At 39.7% G+C, this 22,331-nt stretch overlaps 1 protein-coding gene and 1 non-coding gene across 7 annotated transcripts in view; one reads left to right on the top strand and one right to left on the bottom strand.

Annotated features, from left to right (window-relative positions):
- Nucleotides 1-16,757: 16,757 nt before the first annotated feature.
- The window catches only part of greb1 (growth regulating estrogen receptor binding 1), a 46,420-nt gene continuing 40,846 nt past the window's right edge, over nt 16,758-22,331 (top strand). For all 6 annotated transcript variants that reach the window (XM_023834306.2, XM_023834299.2, XM_023834300.2 and 3 more), the window contains exon 1: nt 16,758-16,866. In XM_023834306.2, the coding sequence (XP_023690074.2) occupies nt 16,849-16,866 (18 nt within the window). In that variant the 5' untranslated portion in view covers nt 16,758-16,848. The remainder of the gene's footprint in view (nt 16,867-22,331) is intronic.
- On the bottom strand, nt 16,993-17,065 carry trnar-ccg (transfer RNA arginine (anticodon CCG)). Its single transcript has one exon. It is a non-coding gene; the product is annotated as a tRNA-Arg (tRNA).

Raw genomic sequence — 22,331 nt, 5'->3', positions numbered from 1 at the left:
TGAGTGAACAGACTAGCGCATGGCACGCACCAGGTTTGGCACGCGTGACAAGCTTTGGCTCTGGTTCAGTCGCTCCCCTGTCATCGCTCTGGGCGTATTTGTAAAGGCACCCTGCATGTCCCGGCCTGGACTATTAATATGGATATAGTGTGTCTTAATAGACTCAGGATTAGCAGAAACTGGAACTATCGTACACAAGGAAGGCACAAATTGAAACGTTAGCTTAATGATGTGACGTGGTTCACTTTTATCGACTGCACCAACTTACTCAGCAAGAATTAATGGAGAAAAGCTATAAGATGAGTGCCTTGCTCAGGTGGGGGCATACAGGTGGGGGCACACAGGTGGGGCTCCTCGTGGGACTGGAACAGCCAGCCTGTCAGCTACCAGCCTTAACCGCTACCTGTGGCTCATGGCTTGAAACAGTAAAGACTAAACAGGTGCCAAAGTGAAAGGCAAGTGCCTGACAAACAGTCTCCAGCATTTCAGCAGCCGGCAACAGAAGAAAGGGAGGTAATTGTGAGGAAATGATCAGCACACAACAGAGACGGGCTACCCAGGGGGTGCAGCAGTAATGAATCCAATTCACATAGAGATAGAATGGGCCGGCCAAACAATTGACACCCTTAAAATCCAAAAGCCTTTAAATCCAATGCCTGCTGTGTGTGTCACCAGCTGAAAATCATTCATTTAAAGGGTTAATTTTAGGATCTTCACAAGAATTTTCTATTGAGAATCTGCAGAACTATGCTGCTGCTCACCTGTACATGTGCTAAATACAAATTTTTAAGGTGCACAAAAAACCCATTGACGTAAAATCTTACTCGTTTTGTCAAATTAGCTACTTTCTAAACTAGAATCATTTATCCCATTGTAGTATTAGTGAATCACACATGTAAACACTAGCAAGTGCTTAATAAATAATAATAATAAATATAATTGAAAAACATTTTCTGCCATATAAATGGTATTTTTGTCATGAATTAGAAAGAATAACGTTCCTATTGCTAACCATCAGCAGGGCTGCACTCAGTGCATGTGATAATAAGCCAGCAATAGGTAAATGAAACCAGTCAGGGAAAAAAGGACCATTCAGGTTAATAATAGCGTTTGCTACATGAGCTGGAATTGGGGAGCGTAGGAGTGAGCTGCTGGGGTGGACACACCAGAGAACAGTGGCCCGGGGACCCCTGGTAGGCTTAGGCAGGGTGGTGTCCAGCAGGAGATGACAGGAGCAGACAGGATGTCACTGGCGAAGCGCGACCCTTCACCGTCACGGACATCCCCGATCTGGCAGCTTTCTGCTCGCCGACGTGATGCGGAGAGACAGAGCGGGATGTTCTCTTTTTTCGCAACGTCACGTGAAGTCTCTTGCCGTGACGCATGAGTGTAAAAATCCAGTTACCTTTGCTTCCCACGTCGCCAATATTCAATCGATTAAAGGGACGCATTGCTTCCTGTGCACATTCCTTCCGCGCTTTGGCTGCAAGCTAGCAGATGTCACAGGTATCAGCATTTTTTCTTGTGAGCATTTCCTCCAAAGACTGTCTCCAGTGGCAGGTCTAAACTGACTGCGAAACAGGCAATAATGCCAAATAAAATGAACTTATAAACAGATTCTGCCATTTTTTGTCATTTGTGAATGTGTTCATATATTTTCGCTGTTTGTATTTGGGCTATTTATATACAGTATGGGCAATGTAAAATTTTAAAGTAGGTCAATATCAATCCACGCTATATAGGTTGTGATCTAAGTAAAACACACGTACACAATTCTGTATAAATATCTGAATATCCATCCATCTTCCACAAATGCTTATCCAGTACTGGGACACCTATCTTGGGCAGCAGGGGGCACAAGACAGGGGACATCTTGTACAGGATGCCAGTCCATCACAGAGCATGCTGTCACCCAATTTAGGGACACCAAGTCACCTAATCACATGTTTTAGTCTGTGGGAGGAAACTGTCGTTTGTAGGGAGACTTATATGTACAGGGGCAGGATTCAGACTTCCATACCCAGGAGGTGTGAGGCTACAGAAATACCTGTTGTAGCTGAGTATACAGTTTCGAATGGGTTAACTCTGTGTTTCCCAATCCGGTCCTCGGGGACCCACAGAAAGCAGGGTTGAAGCCAGCTATGATGTCACCGAGGTCTGGATCTCTGTAACTTTTTAAAGGCTAAAAATAAAATTTGAAGCTAAATATTCGCTTGGATAAAAAATTAGGCTAACTAATGTTTCACATAACTAATTAATAAAAAAAATTAGCCGCTTATGAAGGGGATGGTATCAGCCCAGCCCTGGGTCCCGGACCTCACTGTTTTTCACACCCTGGCTACAGCCCTGACAGACAGCCCACATTTTTACTCCCTTCCGGTTCTCGGAGCTGTCTGACAGGGAGCTCGAAGGGAGCAAGAGCATGGGTCCCCAAGGACCAGATTGGGAAACACTGGGATAACTGATGAGATATTAGTACAAATCAAGTAGAAATTAAGTTTACAGAAAATATAGTTAAAAATCGCATGCATAGTTTTAATCATTAGATGCCTTGTCTCAGACTACGGCCAGAAGTATTATATTCATTATTAAATTTTCCTGCAAAATAAAACATCAGTTTTTATAGAATAAGCTAGAGGTTAATACATTTTCTATAAAATGGTGACATTTTATAGTGTCCATGGCAATGTATTGGTGGACTTATTTCAGTTTTGTTGGGTTTGTTTTGTGCCATCTAAGGCGCCTTTGTATTTCATGGAAATTTACCTCTGCATATAGGCTCTCCCATAAAGTAGTCATTCTGTACGGTTTGCCTTTCCCTCTTCCTTGTATGTCCTGGGAGCCTATACATTACTTCTTCCCAGGAGCTATGACCTGCATCTGTTACCACAACTCACTGGCCGTAGTAGTCATCAGGTCGGGTAAAGATAACACCACCGTATGAGGGGTGAGCCTTGCTACGTGTTTGCACTGTAGTCAGCTGATTGAAAAACCCACAAAAACGAAACGGGGCTTTGCAGCGTAAAGACCCTCTGTGTACATTCACCACCTGACACACGCAGATGAAACTTGACAATGGGTGTCACATTCAAAACTTATGGTGGACAATAATTCTATTAATAATTCTATAACAGAATCCTAAATATATCTAGCATATGGCTACGAGGTACATAAAGCGTACCAGTGCAAACATATACAGAATAGAGCGAAATAAAGTGCAAAGACAGTACACATAATGCAAACAAGTAAACATAGTGCAAACAATGTCTAAATACTGTATCAAAGGAAATGGCAACAATGAATTATATCTAAAATTTGTTATACCTTGTGTACAGCTGAAATCAAGGTCCAGTATTCAAAAAAAACTAAAACATAAAATAAGCTTAAAATGCCCTTGGTAATGCAACACTGTGTCACTGCCTGGATTAGTCTACCATCATGTAGACATGGAGCTTGGAGCTCTGTGTGCTCTGTTTATGCTTCAAGATCATTAGCGACGTTGCAATTCTTATGTCTTGGCCAGGGATGAAAAATGGCATTGCAACATGACGAGCAGTTCAAGAGCAGAGGGTACCAGGAGAGACATATGGGAGGAGCGTACATTAAAGGAGCAGAGCACAGTAGGTAAGGACAAAGGTCTTCAACTGAATTTGGACCGCGATAAGGAGTCGACACAGGGTACGGAGCTGAGGAGCGGTGCATGTATGGCGGGGGGTAGGGAACACAAGGCAATCAGCAGGGTTCTGTATGAATCAGAGTGGGCGCGAAGATGATCCAGGGAGGTCTGCCAGCAGGGAGTTAGAGAAGTCTGGACAGCAACAGGGACTTGGAATAAAATCTGAGAGGAACTGGTGGTGAGTGTTGGCCTGATTCTGTGACTGTGACAGTCAGTTATCGTGTTAGGGTAAAAGTAAAACAAAAGTTAAACCGAAGTTAAATAAACCGGCATCAATGTGAGTATAATTCCAAACTCTAGAGGGCGCTATAAGATTTTAACTAATTTTAAGTTTGTTGTACCGATGCACCTCAAACAACACTAAACATGTCATATTAAACACTTCTAAAATAATTATTTTCCTCAGAAATAAGTGCTTACCCACATAACCTGCTTGAAGCTACACAATTCTGTCATATTAGCATTCAGCAAAATTCTCAAAAAATCTTGCTACAAAATTTAGCTATTTAATTTATTTGGCTGGGAGAGTGTTTTAACATCTATCTTTATTCATCTAGATTTTTGTACTTGTTGTTTGTGGCACTAATTTCAGATTTATAAATCTACATTTTGTCAATAATGTTTGAAAATTGCTCAATCTCATTCAAGAATCTATGAATTCAAAAAATCTGTTGTTCTTTGTAAGAATAACATCTTACAAAAACTAAAACAACCGTCCTTGCTGCTGCGCCCTCACATTCACATTTATGTATATTACTCATCATGCCTAGAACTCAAATTTTGTCCTTCACTCCAAAAAAAACAACCTTCTCTTTCACTTGGAAAAGTGCGCACTGTCAGTCTCCCAGAGCATCTATTAGCAAACGGTCTCCACCCAAATCCATTCATCTCAATACTAAGTCACGCCAAGCCCAAGAACATGTTCCCTCACATTGAGATGTCATTGCTGTTCACAATGAAAACAGGTACATTCCGGAACCCCTTTTATGCTCCACCCTCAATTGTGTCACAGTCACCCACATGTAGCGCTCCATCTCGGTCCATGGAGAATAAAATCAAATTTGTCTGTCTTGTCACATTGTCATCAAAGCAATCGCAGCACAATTAGATTAACACTTTGTCAAGCAGTCAAATGAGACAAGTATGTATTGTGCTCATTTTTTCTTACAAATCTCCAGCTGTAGATGGGGGGGGGGGGGAGAGATGGAGTGTGTGGTCGTTGCCATTTAAAGATGGTGTTTCTGGGGATTCTACCGTTTGATCCTACCGTGGAAGCCCTCTCAGATCCAACAACCCTCTTTAGTAGAAGATATATTACCTTGCAGCATTAAACTCTTATCAGGTTTATGACCAACTTTACAAAGTGTTCTTCTAATAACCTTGTGAGATCAGGATTGAATCCCAATATCTTTTTTAAATGCATTGAAATGATGTGATTTGACATTAGCTTAAGCCTTTGTATCCCTGTTTCATATCAACGTTTGACTGCAGTTATGATGAATGTGCACAATGCTAACTGTACCTGGGAAAACGAAAAAAATCATCTAGGGTGCCATTTGATTAGATTGACGCAACAGAGCGAGTGAAAAAAGCTGAAGAAATATGTCTGGTTGCATTCCATGATGTTACAGTTATTTACACTAGTTTTAATATTTCAGTACTTTTCTTGTGAAGCAGATGTGAGCTGGCTAGTTAGCGACCAGATTCCTTGTGCTGCTGAAATGTTTTTAATATAGATGAATTGACAAAAAATATTTTCTCCTGCTCTGGGGCGGGGGGGGGGCACTCAGCAGATTCCCACCTAGGGTGCCAGAACACCCAAGGCCGGCTCCAGCAGCACCTGCGAAAACATGCTGTACGCTGCCGAAAAAAATGGGCAATGGAGATCATTCAGAAGCCCAGCATTTGTGGTATCCCCTGAAAAAATACTGCCGACACATCCAGGGGTGCTGGAGAAGAGACCCAGATAACTGCTGGAATATCGCCTTTATAGATGGAAGGCTCTCCTGGCATCAGACAGGTTCGGAGGTGAGGATGGCATGTAGCAGCCCTATCTGAGCTACCCTGCTGCCTATGTACAACCCATTCCTGAGGAGCTACAGATCAATGTGGCCTCTGCCGCTTTATATAGGGGCTGCTCCATGGGTAGCACTGCTGTCTCGCACCTTCTGGGTTGAGGGTTCGAATGCCAGTCTGATCTATGTATTAGTACCACTTGCCTGTTCCTCTGCCATTCAGTGGAAGTTCAAATTTAACTAAACTTTTATAGATTTTTATTATGCTACAAATGATGGCAGTTAATTCTCTAGTTCACAAATATCATTAACTGGGTATAAGCTAAATGTACAGCTTGTATCGATTTCTGAAATAATACAAAAGTTAGTCTACTTGGTCTTGCAGATTTGTTATAAAATGAAGATCTAAGGGGTTACTGATTGAGCCAGTAGTCATGTCCTCCCAAGACCCCATGCTTGAGTGACAGCATGAAGAGCTGTTCATTACAACACTGTGATCAGCCTTGTGGTTACAATTCCCAGCTCCTCATCTTTACCTGCAGTCTTCAAGGACACACCATTGACACGGTTTGTCTAGCTGCGAGTTGTGTGGCTTTAGGCCAGGGAACTGCTGTGGACAATTTTCAGCGTCCGTGTAAATTAAAACTGACAACTCACTCTCGTTTTTCTTTACTGCTGAGTTTCCGTGTTTACAAATGTCAGGACGCAGCCATAAAAACGAAACGGCACCAATTTACAGCATTTTCTCCTGATGCCTTAAAGGAGGATGCACTTGTCGTTGCGAGTTGGGAGGAATTAACTAAATATTTTTAAACGCATCTTTGAAAGTAGGACATGCAAGATTGTTTTGCCCGTTGGAGGCAATTTGCAGCATTGATTTCAGATTTCACAGCCACGTTTGTGGCAAAAATGCAACCCTGCCTTTTCATAATGACTAAAGTCTGTCAGTGTCCGAGTAAAAAAAAAAAAAAGAGAAAAAGCTGGCATGAATTCAGCAAAATTAGTGTTCATAATGACAGATAATAGACAGTGGGAAATAACATTACAGAATTACAGCTGTGTTAAAGGAATATATGTAAATGAGGACAAGATGCCCAAGATCAAGTGTAAATCAAGCGTCTGTGATTAAGCTAACAGATATAGCTGCTGCGAAATCAAGTGCAATGATGTTTCATAAAAAGGCAAAAGGACAATTTAGCTGGATTTACTGTAGCACAGCAGTATTCCAGCTGGACCGAGTTTCCCTGTGTGGAATCTGTCAGAGGGCTGCAGTCCTACAGCAGACCTGGGCACTCATGGGATCGGTGTATTTGAAAGGCCGGCTGTTGTTCTGCCTCCCATCGTAAATAGCGGCACAACGTGTCAACCGGCGCCTGTAAGTGAGGCTGCCACACCCAAGGGCGGGTCAAGGTCACCATCACTGCCTTTTTCCAGCTGGACGTCGCAAACGCTATAACGCCATGGCAGCTATGTGCATAAAGCCTGTGGCTGTAGCCAGGAATGGGCAAAAAAATGGATCAAAAGAGGCAAAAAAAAATGGATCGAGATGCGGGTGCCCCTCTGACAATCGGGACGGTCTTAGGAAGCGGGAAGGCAGCCGAAAGAGAAAACACGATGATAAACTATATCAAAAGCAGGACAGATTCATGCCAATACTGACTGTGGACAATCGGCGCTAGAAAAAGTGTCCATACATCTCCGTTACAGGCACAACTCACAAACAATAAATCTGGGTTTGTTCTGATCAATTGCTTATTTTTTCAGAATAGTCCTGTAATGATTCTCAGAAATCCTGCTTTTATGCTTCCCCTTCTTTAACTACGTCTCGACATAGCACTTTTAACAGAAAGTTGCGTCAATATGGTCTGATAAGAGCATTTTAGCGGAATCTGTATTAAAGGTCTATTGGACAGAAAAAATACAGATTCTACTTGGCCGCATCCCCTGTAAGTCATCAGTTAAATAAGAAAAGCATTACTCTCCTAGTATGACTCCTCTCCCCTGAACAGGAATCATCCAGCCTCTGATTCGCTGAAGGTTGTATGATAAAGCTGTACCCCCCCACCCCCTCCTGTCGTCTCCCTGGCACACGCGCAGCCGAACTGGCAGGATTACAGTTAATTACTCTGAAACCAAGTTGGGGGCTGCCTAGTAAGCGGAAGCATGGTAGCCGCATAGTAGCCCTATTTATGGGACTCGTCTGCGTAAGGCTGCAGTTTTTGAAGTAAAGAAGAGATTTGTTATCGCAGAAGTGGCCTAGTGTGGGTCAGTTACAGTGAGTCTGAATGACTTGGAAGAGGTACGTGCGTGTGTGTGTGCGTGTTTCTGTGTGTGTGCGCATTTGTGTGTGTGTGCGCGTTTGTATGTGTGTGTGTGTGTGCGTTTGTGTGTGTGAGCGGGTTTACCTATCCTTATGGGGACATAATAATAATGTCCCCATAACATGATAAATATAGTTTTTTTTCCCTTATGAGGACCGGTTTCCTGGTCCCCATAAGGGAAAACTCTATTTTATAAAAATTGGTGACTGCTATGAAAAAACTAAAAATGCAAAAACTCTTGTATTTTGTTAGGTTACTTATGGTTATGGTTAGGGCAGGGTAGCGGTTAAGGTTGTCATAGTTAGCGTTAGCATTTTTCCCATTGAAATGAATGAGCGGTCCCCATAAGGATATGTTTACCCTACATGTGCGTGTGTGTGTGTGTGTGTGTGTGTGTATATGTACCCTTCACATCCACAGTGTACTGGGTGGGTTATGGCAGTCAGGCTGCCCCAATGCTACTCCACCTCATGCTGCTCAGGCAGTTTTGTAGTAGTTTTCCCCTCATTCAGGCAGCACAGACTTCAGAGTCAGGATTGGGGTTGTCATCAAGATTACCAGACATGTTGGCAGCCATCGCCATGAAAACACCATTGTCTCTGGGGGGAGGCAGGTGGGCATGCAGAGGTGCCACGGCAGGGGGTGAGTGAATCATGGGTATTATGAGTTGTGCACCTAGGGCTTACAGCTGCTGTTTGATCAGGGTGCGGGTTCTTCGGATCTCACTCGTATATGTATGTGCCCGATGAGTCTCAGGAGGCGGGGATATCCGTTACTTTTCCTCCAATCCAGAAAAGCTCATTCATTGACAAAATTCATTCTACGGGGAAGGCAGCACAGTGATATTGCATCTCTACAGTCCGCAGCTACGGTAGTACTGAAGCCAAGAGTAACAGCAGAGATGGACATTTCAGGTCCAGAAAGTAAAAATCCAGACCAAGATTTTGTTTCAACCAACAAGTTGAGTACTCTGTGAGATAAGAACATAAGAAATTTACAAACGAGAGGAGGCCATTCGGCCCATCAAACTTGCTTGGGGAGAACTTAACTAATAGCTTGGAGTTGTTCAAATCTTTTCTAGCTCTGATTTAAAGGAACCCAGGGTTTTAGCTTCCGCTACACTAGCAGGAAGACTATTTCATACTCTAACTACACGGTGTGTAAAGAGGTGCTTCCTTAAATCCAGTTTAAAATGTTCTCCCGCTAATTTTCATTTATGGCCACGAGTTTTTGTATTTGAACTAATATTGAAGCGACTATTTGCCTGAACAGCATCCAGACCCTGGCACAACGTCCATGTTCTTACAGTTAATTCATTCAGTAGATCCAGTGGGTTAATCTCCAAAATGCACTTCAGCTGCCTCTAGCAATTAAACAAGTATATTACATGCACTTTTATAACATTTTTTTTTGCGTACTTGGTGCATTGTTTCATTCTGTGAAAACCTACTGGATCTTTTTGATAATTGTAAATTAATTTGAGATAACTTCTCAGTATTCATTTGTGTTTGTTCCTGGCACAAAAGGAATTCTGGATTATCTATTAAAAGCACCATGCAAAGTGAAATACAAACCAGTCGACGAATAAATGCATAGTGAAAAAACACATAGAGGAAAAGTTTAGCTCATATCGAATGTCCTTCCTTCATCCAATCAGAAAGCCCCCTTTTCTCTACTCGATTTATAACAGTCCTCGGCCCTTTTACCCCACACGGGGAGACACTAAGACCGTTCAAATCATGCCCTAATTACTACATTGCTCAGGAAAATGGAACAGTCTGATTTGAATGTGCCCTGCTTCAGAAATAGCTCCCGCGGTTCTATTTTAAAAAAAGCATCTCCAGAAACAGGCACTGTTTTGTACGTCTGAGGGAGCCGGTGGCACTGTGGCACTTAACCCCAAATTGAGACGTACACTCTGTGTTCATAAAATGCCACAAATGAGGGTAGGAATGGAAAATTAAATGGTGCATGCAGAATATGCCGCGGACTGCAGGTCTTAAACTGAGTCACTGAGGTCTGTTTTTTTCAGTAATTAATTTGAATTAACAAGAGAAACATTGTTCATTAGTAGCACTGATGTCAAATAATATTTATACAATATCACTGTATGACTTGGATTGAACTGGTAGCTTATTTATCTCATGCAATAAATTCAACTGTGAAAAAAATGCAGTGGAGAAAAAGAGAGCAGGATGTACACAACAGCATAGTTTTCATTTTCAGATCTCTGGTAGACAAGACAAACAGTTATATCCCTGAGGTGGGGTGTGAAGTGGAAGATGTCATATTCAATACCAATGTGTCAATTCCTTCTCAGTCTGTTGTTCAACCATTTAAAAACCCAAGAAGGAATTTCTTTTTCTAGCTGAGGGTTATTGGTGGTCTCCTGTTGTCGGAGAATGGCAATTCTGATGTTAATCTTTGCGGCAGAGATAAAAAACGACATTATTCTATAAATTACATTTTTTTAATCTCCAAGTTAAAAAAGATGTTGGCCCATTAAGTAATGGCAATTAGATTTTTCTCCAAACTCTCCCCCCCAATACCATTAACTGCAATATCTAATTAAAACTCAGAAAGGGAGTCTTCATTGATTGATAGGATCTCTTTTCACTAGTTTGCATTTTAATGTTCATTAATAAACTTTTATTGTTCCGCTAATTTTAATACCCCCCTTTAGATAATGGCTTCTCGCGGTTTCTTATAAAATGCACTGAGCTACATATGGAGACCATAATGCTGCACTTGGGGGACAATTTATGAAAAAAGTTGAGCAAGAATCATTTTTATAACAAACAACCCGGAATTAGGATCCAGTTTATTAAATTATTTTTGTTGTGTGTTAAAGGGGATAAATATATAACATTTTTTGCACTTTTGCTTCAAGCTGGTGCTAAGTTATTTGCATTAGCAATAAACTCTCAGTCCCCCGAGATTAACGAAGAAGGAAATCTGAGCCTCTGGTTTTAAAAAGCAAAAGCAGGCTACAGTATTTGCTATGATAGGCAGTACGAATCCAACAAAAATAAATACAATGAATTCCTAATGTGTAAAAACTGATTGGTTTCCTTCCTTCGGATGCTCATGGAAGATGACAGGTGACCCTGCAACTGTAACACTGCATTCCTTATGGCACATGTGACAATATAAAGCTAAAGTAATGATTTATCTTTAATGACCATTAATAATACATGAAACATATTTTGCCCATTTTGTATGTAATGTGCATTTTGTTTTTATGAAGGATTCTCTAGAGATCAGACAAATAAAATCAGCCCTATAACTTACAGTAAAGTTTAAACTAAAATGTATAAAAGCTAAACAGAAATATATCTACATATAAATAAAATATACATCAAATATAAAAATAAACACTAATGCAACCACACTGAAAACTAAAACTAAACAAGATATCGAATGAAAACTGAAAATAACATACGACTAAAAGCTAAATTAAATGATCAAACTGTAATAACAGGTGTTCACATACTGGAATGCAAGGCGTGGCTGATGAGCGGATTGCTTAGGGTCAGAGGTGGGCTGGTGCTAACCTTGTGTAATGACATGTCGCAGGGCTCAGCACTGGTCCCCAGCGCCGTGTTCCCTCACAGGCCAGTCTGGGCGTGATGGATCACGATGGCTAGCCCATAGCACCATTAGTCACTGACACGCACACCTGCCTGACACCTGTCCCCCACGGACACATCAGCCCCCCCCCGAGCCAGGCCCGGTGGGAACCGCGTAGAACAATTCTGCATGATAGCAAATGCCGAAAAGTTCTAGTGGGACAATGTAACTTTTTTGTAGGACATTTCCTTTTTTTGCATCTCCCTCCCTGTCTCGCCCTTCTGCTTGCTTTGGGGCATGGCGAGTATGATGAGGTAAGCCTGAATTAAGTATTTATCAGTCTTTGTCCACTTTCAGGGACATGCCTTTGCTTGGAACAACTGAAGAGCAAATTTCCATAACTTACGCAATCCACAGGATACATGGACGGGATAAATTTGTACCATTTCTGTGGACTTGGAGTTAGTTCTAGGACCTAATTCTGTAACATAAGATGAGGAAGACAGACTTTAGGTCATTGGGCATCTTATTTCAAAAACAACAAAAAATGGACTGAGTGAGCTTTGGAAATTACCTGTCCAGGTGAACAGCTAAGCACGTATTTGTGAAACTTCCTGGTCAATCGTCATACACACCTATTGTTTTCAAATACACTGAGCTTTTGCATTTTTTTTACCACGAAAACCAAGAAGGGTGAGAATCAACCATGTCACTTCCCCTTGAAATTTTATGAGAAGATCTTCCATTATTTTCTAACCTTAAAGGACAAGCTTTTGTGATGAAAAAAATGACATCTTTGTAATGGATATATGTTTGAAATACCTACCAATTTTGAGATTCATGAATACTGTAATTGTACTTTTTATGCATTATGCTTATATTTTAAAGGACTTTGTTTTTTAGATTTCAGCCACAATCCCCCAGAAGCTGCTGGGCCGAGAGAAGACAGCAGCGCACAGAGCTGCAGCGAACCTGAGCTCACAATGGGACAAAGTTGTCTTTTTTACTTATACTTTGAATAATGGCATGGTTACTTGTTTTACATATTAAAAACAGCTGTATGACAAAGTATAACAATTAATGTGTAACAAGTACTTTTTCTGCTTGAGAATGTTATGTATACATTACATAAAATTCCAAATCACAGTGTAATAAAAAAAAAACTTACAGGTAATTTGTACTTATGATCGGACCAGCATAAAGCCTATTATACTAAAAATTCAGGTCAAATTCAATGCTCCCAGTCATTACTTTGTGATGCTCATGAAAACATTGCATGTATGCAGTTTGTCTCCTTGAGGTATAGCACAATACTTTTATTGTTACTGTATAATTATTATTTCTGTATAATATTAATAATAAATATTATTATTCCAACTTACCTACAAATTTGACTTAAAGGCAGACTAAGGGAACAGATCTCGTTCATAACCTGGGGATTGCCTGCAGTAAATTTAGGTGAAGTTATGATTAATTGAAAAAAACATAGATGGATCACTGCAAAAGCATTTTCAACTTTATCAAAATTTTGGTATAATGCCTGGCTTCTGGAATCTCCTCTTACGACACACATGGAGTCGGAGCAAGACCCCTTTCTTTCTTGAAGAATACTGTTCACAAACAGGACCCTTTCTAATCATTGCATTCGATTCCCATCCTGCAACTTTAGTTTGCATACGATCCAACTCTAATCAGTATATCATCACTTTATTGGATTAAAATCATGAATTAATTCTTATTCTTTGTCTTGTTCTTGTTGCTCTCATCGTCTCCAGGCCTTTACTGTAACTGGGGTGTAGTACAAGGCAGCCTTTAAGTTGAACACCCTTCAACTGGTTAATCGGCTCTTCAGACCTTCCTGTCAGTACTTCCTTCAGGGAGCCATTCAGTTTGAAACACTCTGTACCAGCAGTGTTAATGATTTATCAATAGCAGCTTTTTCCCGGTCATTTATTCCCACTTGTTTCGATGAGCCTAAACGCTGCTCTGGACATCGTTAAACCCGGCTGCCTTATAGCCTCCGTTCCTAACATGGTCCCTGTACTTCTTAACAAGTGCCATTTGACCCCAAGTTACTATTGTTTAGCAAACAGACATTTATACTAGAAAAGCAATTCTATATTTTTATGCTAACATCAAACATATTGTCAAATCGATAACTACTGTTAAACATTACGGCTAATAAGTCAGAGAAAACTCATTAACTCCTCAGGATTAAAAGTGACATGCACAAAATTGTTTATTATTATTATTATTATTATTCTGTTATCAGCTTCCTCCGGTGTCCTCCTGCAGGGATAATCATGTACCAACCAAAGATATATGTTATATGTTATATGATGTTATATATTAATTACTCAAAACTGTAAATCATGTATCTTTTATTGCGAACAGCTATGAATTATTTATAACTATAATTTATTAATGGTAGTTGGCAGTTTATTTTACATTACCACTAAATTTCATTTGTGTATTATTTTCTTACTTTATTTGTATTTATACAGCATTAACACAAATGGTGCTCATATTTATTAAATAATAACTTGACTTTGATTTATTAATGTTTCCTGTATTTTGCTTTTGAATTATAGACACACAGACTGATAGATAGATAGATAGATAGATAGATAGAGATAGATAGATAGATAGATAGACAGACAGATATTTTCTAAAGACGACAAGCTACAAAGAATGGTAATGTAGATGAACAGTATAAATAACCCTGAACGATAATGGTTGTTGTCACTTTCAGCTAGTTTGTTTTCCTGTGATCAGCTCACTGCTGTAAGATGAGTCCGGCCTTCAGCCAGAACATCACTGTGGGAGCCAGTGATTCTCCCAGCCAATCCTAGGATAATTGTTAAGAGCAGTTGCTGAGTTGTCACAGCTACTGAAATCAAATCGCAGCTCATATCATAACTGACCCTGCAAACTTAATTGTGTTGCCATCTTCAAAGATTTTACACGGCTTATCAAACAAGGATGTACAATATCGTTCATGTGCGGCTTGGGGAACGGCAATCAATACGCATAACAATAATGAATCTGAAAGCGATTAACTTTCCATTTTAACCTGAAATGACAAGCCAAGGAGGATTTCAGACCGACTCCGAGGCGGTACATGGTGTAATGTGCGTTTCGTGAAAGATCAATGTCGAAAAGTCAAGAGATGATTCACTCCCGGTTCAATGACCAATTACCCGCGCATTGACAGGGAACATGTTTTACTTACCATGATTATTCATATCATATCTATTCTTTACATGCAACAGGGTTAGCCAGGACACCCCTGCAATGATCGCCACTAACCCTCATTTAATCACACCACACATCTGCTCTCATTCTTTGTCTTTGGTGGCAGATTAAGACTGAAGATGCCCGCCTGCTTTCAAGGAGGACCGTTAGCACCAGATGCAAAATGCATAGCGACAAGCTGTTTTATAAGGAAAGGCCCTCTATCCCTCTCCCCCAACAGGATCTTTTATCACAGATATAGGGACCAGGGGAGTATTACATGAAAGTAGCTAAAAAAAAAAAGGCAGACTTTCCCGAAAAAGTCAGACTCAACCTACCTCCATCTCTAAACTTAGCCTCACGTCGTTCCACGAACGCAGTTCAGTTTTAATCAATCAAGGTTCATTCAAGACAGACTTGCATAGTCTCACTTAGTGCGCACACCCGCGATATTGAAGAAGCCCAAATAAATGGATGAACGATAGATCGACCAAATGAGTCGGAAACCCGGTAAAACGAGAGCGGTGTTTCTTTCCGCCGCAGAACAAACGCTGCTGATGGAACTGTATGAAAAATACAAAGATGTAATCGTTGAAAAAAAGGCAATACTGTGGCCATAAACACAGCCAGGGAGTTGGTTTGGCAATGAATTGCAGACAGAATAAATGCATAAGTTACGCAAATGTTATATGCCCTTGGTATGGTGGTACAGTGGTTTATACTATTACCTTGTAATGCGAAAGTTGCTGGTTCGATCCCCAGAACCAACAGACAGTCTTCTGGGTTGATTTCACCTGTCGTTATTACTGTATAATATTATTTGATCTCCGTAAAATACCTTAAATCACATCCATGTGAAATGTTCTGCACAAATAACCGTATGTTCTCTTTGCTATTTTAGTAGTACACTTTCAAAGCAGACTGACTAAAATATATATATATATATCTTCCTGTTCATATTATTTTAACGGATTTTTTTCCGATTACAGTCATTGCATTTCATGTTTCACCTTTGTAATATGCGTACGCTTTTATTTTACAGTAAAATAGCGTTATAACGGACTTCAAGGGACCTGGCAAAACAGTCCGTTACATCCAGAGTTGCTGTATGCCCAGAACACAACTACAGGACACCATTTACTCATGCCACACCTCAGCAGACACACTTGTGGTATAGATTATTATATTGTACATGTAGTAATCCAACTTTACCTGACCAGAGGCGTGACTATTAATAATCCCGACTACGTACTTATATGCGCTGGATATCACCGGCACGCCACACGCCTTAATTGTAGGCGGAACTGCATGTCCGTTACAACTGAACAGAAGTAGGCTACAGCTAAAAGCGGCCCTGGGGACCAAATTGTTTGTCCATTATAAGCGAAATTCCGTTATATGCGAGTCCGCTATATCCGATGCTTTTTCTGCATGTTCTTAAAGGCGCACGGCCGGGACCATTATGAACGATATTCCGTTATAAACGAGTCCACTATAACGGGATTTTACTGTAATTCTTTTGGAATTAATTGGAATGCTAAAATGTGATTTTATAGGCTTTATTATATTGATTATATAGCAATCTCAGCTCTGTTCTCCATATTATGGAAGTATGACGCAGAGCTTTACTTGAAAAGATGGTTTTTTTCTGCTTTCTCGTCTTGCTTTTACTCACAGCACTAACTACAGGGTTCCATTTTTTATATACGTATATACAAGACACATTCTCCCGCTAACTCAAATAAAATCATGTCATTTTAGTACACCTTACAGATTTACAAAAAAATTCAATCAGATAATGTAAAATATAATGTCAGATGACGACATATAATTCAACAGATTACATGACATGAATAGTAAGATCGCGGAATTTCGTCCGACGGAACGATCTTTTGGGAATTTGTTCCCACACGTCGTACGTTCTTTGAGACAACGCTAAACTAAGCGAGAGAGTTAGCCTGTTTCGGACCAGTCTTGTTCGCAGGCCTAAATTACCATGGTAATTCAGCGGGGATTCATATAAGACACGTTGATGGAACGGAGCTATCACGTAAGTAAGACTCCCAGGTCTTTCCAATGAGTCAGTCTTGCATTTACATTTATGCGTTTAACAGACATTTTTGTCCAAAGTGCCATACACGTGAGGCAAATACCACATTTCAAAAGATGCCATTCACGACCCAGATGGGACTCGAACCCACAATCCCCAGCTCCGGAGGCTGATGCCTTATCCATTAGGCCACTGGGCCATTAGTGCTGGGATTTGTTGTAAATCAGGTGATGCAACCCACTTGGTTATGGGTTTGTTCCAATTTCCAGAGTATTTGAATCCCAGAGCTGACAGAGTAACCGTATCACTAAAGTGAGGCCCTTTTATCGTTATCTTTATTGTCCCCGTGAGACTGGCCCGGTGCTTTGATATATTTGTGTGTCTATATTCGCATGGAGAGCAAGATGGAGTATGTGAAAAATACCCAATGTCCACATGGGAAAAAAGTATCTCTATTCCATTTGACTTGTTTAACTAAGAGTTAGAGTAACAGTTTCAAAAAAAGTTCAGTTTTCTTAGATCCAGATGCAAACATCGCGCAAAAGTACATATTCTATATTACAGTAAAAACAGGAATTCTGATGCATGCTTGAATGGAGATTTTATTTGAACCCTGGTCAATATGCTGTATACTGTATATTAGTATATTTTTCTCTCTCTCTCTTCACGTGTTTGTGTGTGGTCCATGTATGTTTGTGTGTGGTCCCTACAATATGATAAAAACTATTTTTATGTTGTGGAGACCATTTTTTTGGTCCACACAAGGGGAAATTCTAATTCATAAAAATCTGTGACTGCAATCAAAAAATTACGAACCTGTGTGTGTGTGTGTGTGTGTGTGTATCATATGGATAAGGTCAGGCTTTGTATATGAGACTGATGGTGTGATGGGTCGTGACTAAAATGCAATAGACCCAACAGGCATCATTCATATCTTTTTGTATGTTCTTTGTAAAGTAAAACGGGCAGGACTATGAAGATTGGCATAGTTTATCACTGGGGGCATGTTAGATTACATTAAAGCCATAAATGTTTGAGACAACCATGTTCAAGGAGAATTCATAAAAGTAAACACCATTAATGCAGAATAATAAAATTACATTTGGAGTGTATATGGGGTATTTGTGTAAACAGTGTAAACAGGTCTGGGATGCTAAACTGGAAAATATCAAAACCCAAAACAAAAAGTTAAAATGAATTGCATTTCTCCTGCTCTGAAAAAAGACTCAAACTTTTATCATTTAATGTAATACTAATAGAAGTCACTGTCATTGGTACTATGCAATACAATTATCACCAAATACTGGAAACAGATGCCTGATTAGATTTAACAGAGAGAGTGATAGCTAGATGCTGAATATTCAAAAGAGTAAATAACATGAAACAAATTGAAGTTTAGCTGCTAATTAGTATTAAATCAACCCCTTAATTGGTCTAGAACGCAATGAGAAAAACATCCTTATTTCACTTTGTCTTCATTAACTGTGTGCAAAGCAGTCGTTTGATTTATAGCAACGAGGTTTCACAGCAGATATTTCATTCTCTGTGAATCCAGGGATGCTGCATCTATTTTTTTTTCTCTGAAATGAAAACAAAAGACAAACATGTAAATGTAAACATCTCAATGCTCAGTTGTGCATCTGTAATACAATTAAAATAATGTAAGCGAATGTCTCAGGAAGATGGTCATCGCAATGATTAGTTTCAATGCCTCTGGGTAATCCTGTATTTTTTGCAAGAGTACTCTTCCACAACAATTCTTGCAATTATGACACGTCACGTGACACATCAGCTGTCAGAATACCAATGGCTTAATGATTAAAGAATTTCACTTGTTAGTGTTGAGGATAGTGATGTAGCCTTGAGCAAACAGCATAAGCTACCTAGATTTCTTCATGGAATATCCTCTACAGCGGAGAAGACCTTGCTAGCTGCTCGGGATGACGACATCTGCTAAGAAGCTGAATGATACGAATAGAAACAATAATAATTTAACAGGTAGGCTTTGCGGGAGGAGCATGAGGCCTTGCAGGCTGTTCCTCTGGAATTTGGCACCTGGGGGGATTCTACCATATGTTTAGGCTTTGTCTTGTCCTACAAAGTTAGTCTGCCCTTCATGTGATTTGTCAAAGGGGGTCTCACCATGACATGGAGAATATGGGTTGCTGTGGGGAGGGGGGTGTAGGGGGGTGCAAGAGAAGCATGGGGGGGAGGGGGGTGGTGGGGGGTAGAGAGAAGTGCTCCTGGCTTTTTGTAGAGCCGACCACTGAACTGATTATGGCATAATTAAGGCCCGCGAAGCCACTAGATTATCCACCTGGTTATGTGCTAAAGTCACAGCCTAATAAGGCAAATGAGCAGCTCGAGCCGGTGCGTCTGGGCCGGGAGCTCACCTGATTAATGCAGTTTATCGGGATCTGTTAAAAGCATTAGCCGAAGACAAGCCCGGTAATTCGTCATGTTTAAGGGCTGGGAAATTAAATCACGGCCTAGCAAATGAGAGCAGATAAAGCAGGAATGCTCTTTCAGAGGGTACGCGCTTGCAGGCTGCGTTTCCGGAAGCATCCTGGAGGACTGCTCTCTCTTTTTTTATCTTCCTTTAAGCAGTTAAATTGAAAATAATTACCTCAAACAGTAAACAGAACTGAATTAAAGGACAAAGGATACCTGCCAGATCAACGCTGTTATCAAGTGATTTGATCAGCCACCTTTGGAAATGAAATTTTATTATTTTGGGAATTGTCGTGGATTTAAATAACTGGTAACTGAGACATACATAGAGATGCCGAATTGTTCTCCTTGACATTGAAGCATATTCTCATTTAAGACAAACAGTGCCTAACAAACATCGAGGGGAAATAGGCAGGGCTTTTATTAAAATGTTTTTTTTTATTGTTTAGACTTTATTGTTTAAATAATTCTTTTTATTTTCAAGTTATTTGTTCCATATTGTTCCATCTTCCATCCCCTCATCTTGGTCAGGGTCCTGGGGGGGCATAATATAATTGTTTTATTTATTTTTTTATTTTACATGGAATTAATTTGTTTCTTTCCATGGCGTTCTGTTAGCCGAATCCATAGTGTAGAGCCAAAGTTGAACACAAGGGAGCAGAAATAAACCAAAAAGCCCTAACATGACTCAGAGAAGCAGGATCTCTAAATTGGGTATCGCTTTCTAATGTTTCTGCACGGACGGAATAGCCAGCGCCTCCTCAGAGTCAAACCTGCTCGCGGCGCCTATTTCGACCGCTGCAGCAACATTTAAATTACCCCTGTGCCTACGTGTGTCTGCCTCCGCGAGACGGGGTTGCGTGCCAGCAGCAAACACTCCCGCGCCACTGCTGATAAATAGCTATTGCGTCAGTTAACCCCTCAAATGTAAGGCGTATGTGTTCCATATTCTGGAATGCTGTACATGTGATCAAGCGAAATTTGTTGCATACAAGCAGAGTAACTATAAAATGCATTAGCACAAATGTGTAATGTTATTTCCGGTTTAAAATTTATACTACATAATTCTGAGCTTTGTTCTTCATTTGGTTATACATAGTAATATTGTTTTGCTTTTAGATGATAATTATGGATGGAAATGCAGAAAACAACAGGTTGCTATTTTGTGTAACTTTTTAACTGTCCCTCCAATCACACACCTTTTAATAGATTGACTAACTGTATTAAATTTAGTAAGAATATATAGTATCTAGCTTGCGATGTCAGTTACAATATCTTGTTATAATAATTGCCCTAATTATCCCCCCAAATTATTTTCACTGGGATTTGTAATAAAATTATTTTGTCTGTCATTTCTAATTACGTTATTTTAATTATTGCATTATTTTTATGTAAGCTATTGTTTATATTATATTATGATACACGAAATGCAATTAATTTTGCTTGGGATAAATTCATCAGTAATTAATACACAATAATTAAATTTCAATAGATGATTACTGTATTTTTCGTAAACATACATGTTAAAACGTGAAGAAGAATCTGTCAATGTAGGAAAGTAACTTCAGAAAATGTATTTACTACATACAGGAACATGTTTGCATCACATATCTGACTTCTGTGGAGGCTGCTAAACGGGAATGTAGGAGGTGATTGTTTAAAACCTCCTTACCTTTAATAATAACTCCTTACATTAAATAAGATCTCCTTACCTTTAATAATAACTCCTTACATTAAATAAGATCTCCTTACCTTTAATAATAACTCCTTACATTAAATAAGATCTCCTTACCTTTAATAATAACTCCTTACATTAAATAAGATCTCCTTACCTTTAATAATGCAGAGACACCAGAATTTTCCATGAAACATCCAATTCCATAGACATCTTCAGCTTGAGGTGAATTTAGAAAGATCAAAGACAATAACTTATAAAGAGAAATATTATTCAACCATAAAGACATTGCAGTATTAATGAATATCTACAAATACGACTCTACTATAAGGTCAGATGTGCCCCTGCTTCTTACTGCACAATAAGTGTCATTGCATCCACAAAATAGGAAATATAATTGGTGTCATTTGCCCTGCGACCCTGAATAGGACAAACGGTTTCAGAAAACGGATGGATGGATGGATGGATGGGTGGGTAGTCTAAATTGATGTCTTTTGTGTATTTTTATCTGTATATTTAATCAATTGCAAGTGTGATGAAATTTTCATGTTAAAACTCTTTGCTTATTCAGTATTAGTGTAAAGGCTAAAACAATTTAACAATTGCAATATAGCAGTAACAACTGCAAGATCCAATACAGGGTGTGTATATGAATCACATTACATAGCTGTTCTTCGTTTTTCTTGAATAGCTATATTCTGTTTCATTTTCCAGAACATTCTAAAAAAAATGAGAGTTCAAAATTGGCAAAGAGCAACAGACAAAACAGTGTGAAACAGGGAAGATGAAGCTTCTTGACCACCTGCTCTGATCAGCTCCTGTCTCTTCCAGATTATTTTCTTGCACAAAACGCAAAGCACTGAGTTGCCTTTTGTTGCATCTCAAGGGCAGAGACTGCATGAGATGGGGGGGGGGGGGGGGGGGCTATTAACCATGGAAGGGTCTGCAAGGTGTTGAGACAATTTGCACATTATAGCATAGATTCAGCATGAATCCTCACAGCACATACTCGCAGTATTGCATTCAGTTTCCACACTCCCCAGTCACTAAATGAATATGAGTCTGAGTGTCTGATGTCAGAGAAACCTCTAGCCACCATTTGCAGAGACTTGTTGACTTTTTGTCTCATAATCATATTTGGAAAAAGTCACAATCAACTCAATTTGTCAACATCAACTTGCTGAGGATGAAGTTTATGTCTAGAAGCTGTTCTTATAGTAAAAGTTAAGTTGGCATGAAAAACACTTAATGTGTATATAAACAACAATTACAGTATATTGGATCTTTACAATTTATTCTTTACACTTTTCTTAATTTTTGTACATATTTTAGTAGCTAT

This window comes from Paramormyrops kingsleyae, chromosome 14 (genome assembly GCF_048594095.1).
Source record: "Paramormyrops kingsleyae isolate MSU_618 chromosome 14, PKINGS_0.4, whole genome shotgun sequence".
Classification (NCBI taxonomy): Eukaryota; Metazoa; Chordata; class Actinopteri; order Osteoglossiformes; family Mormyridae; genus Paramormyrops; species Paramormyrops kingsleyae.
This window is presented reverse-complemented; position numbering and strand designations above follow the sequence as displayed.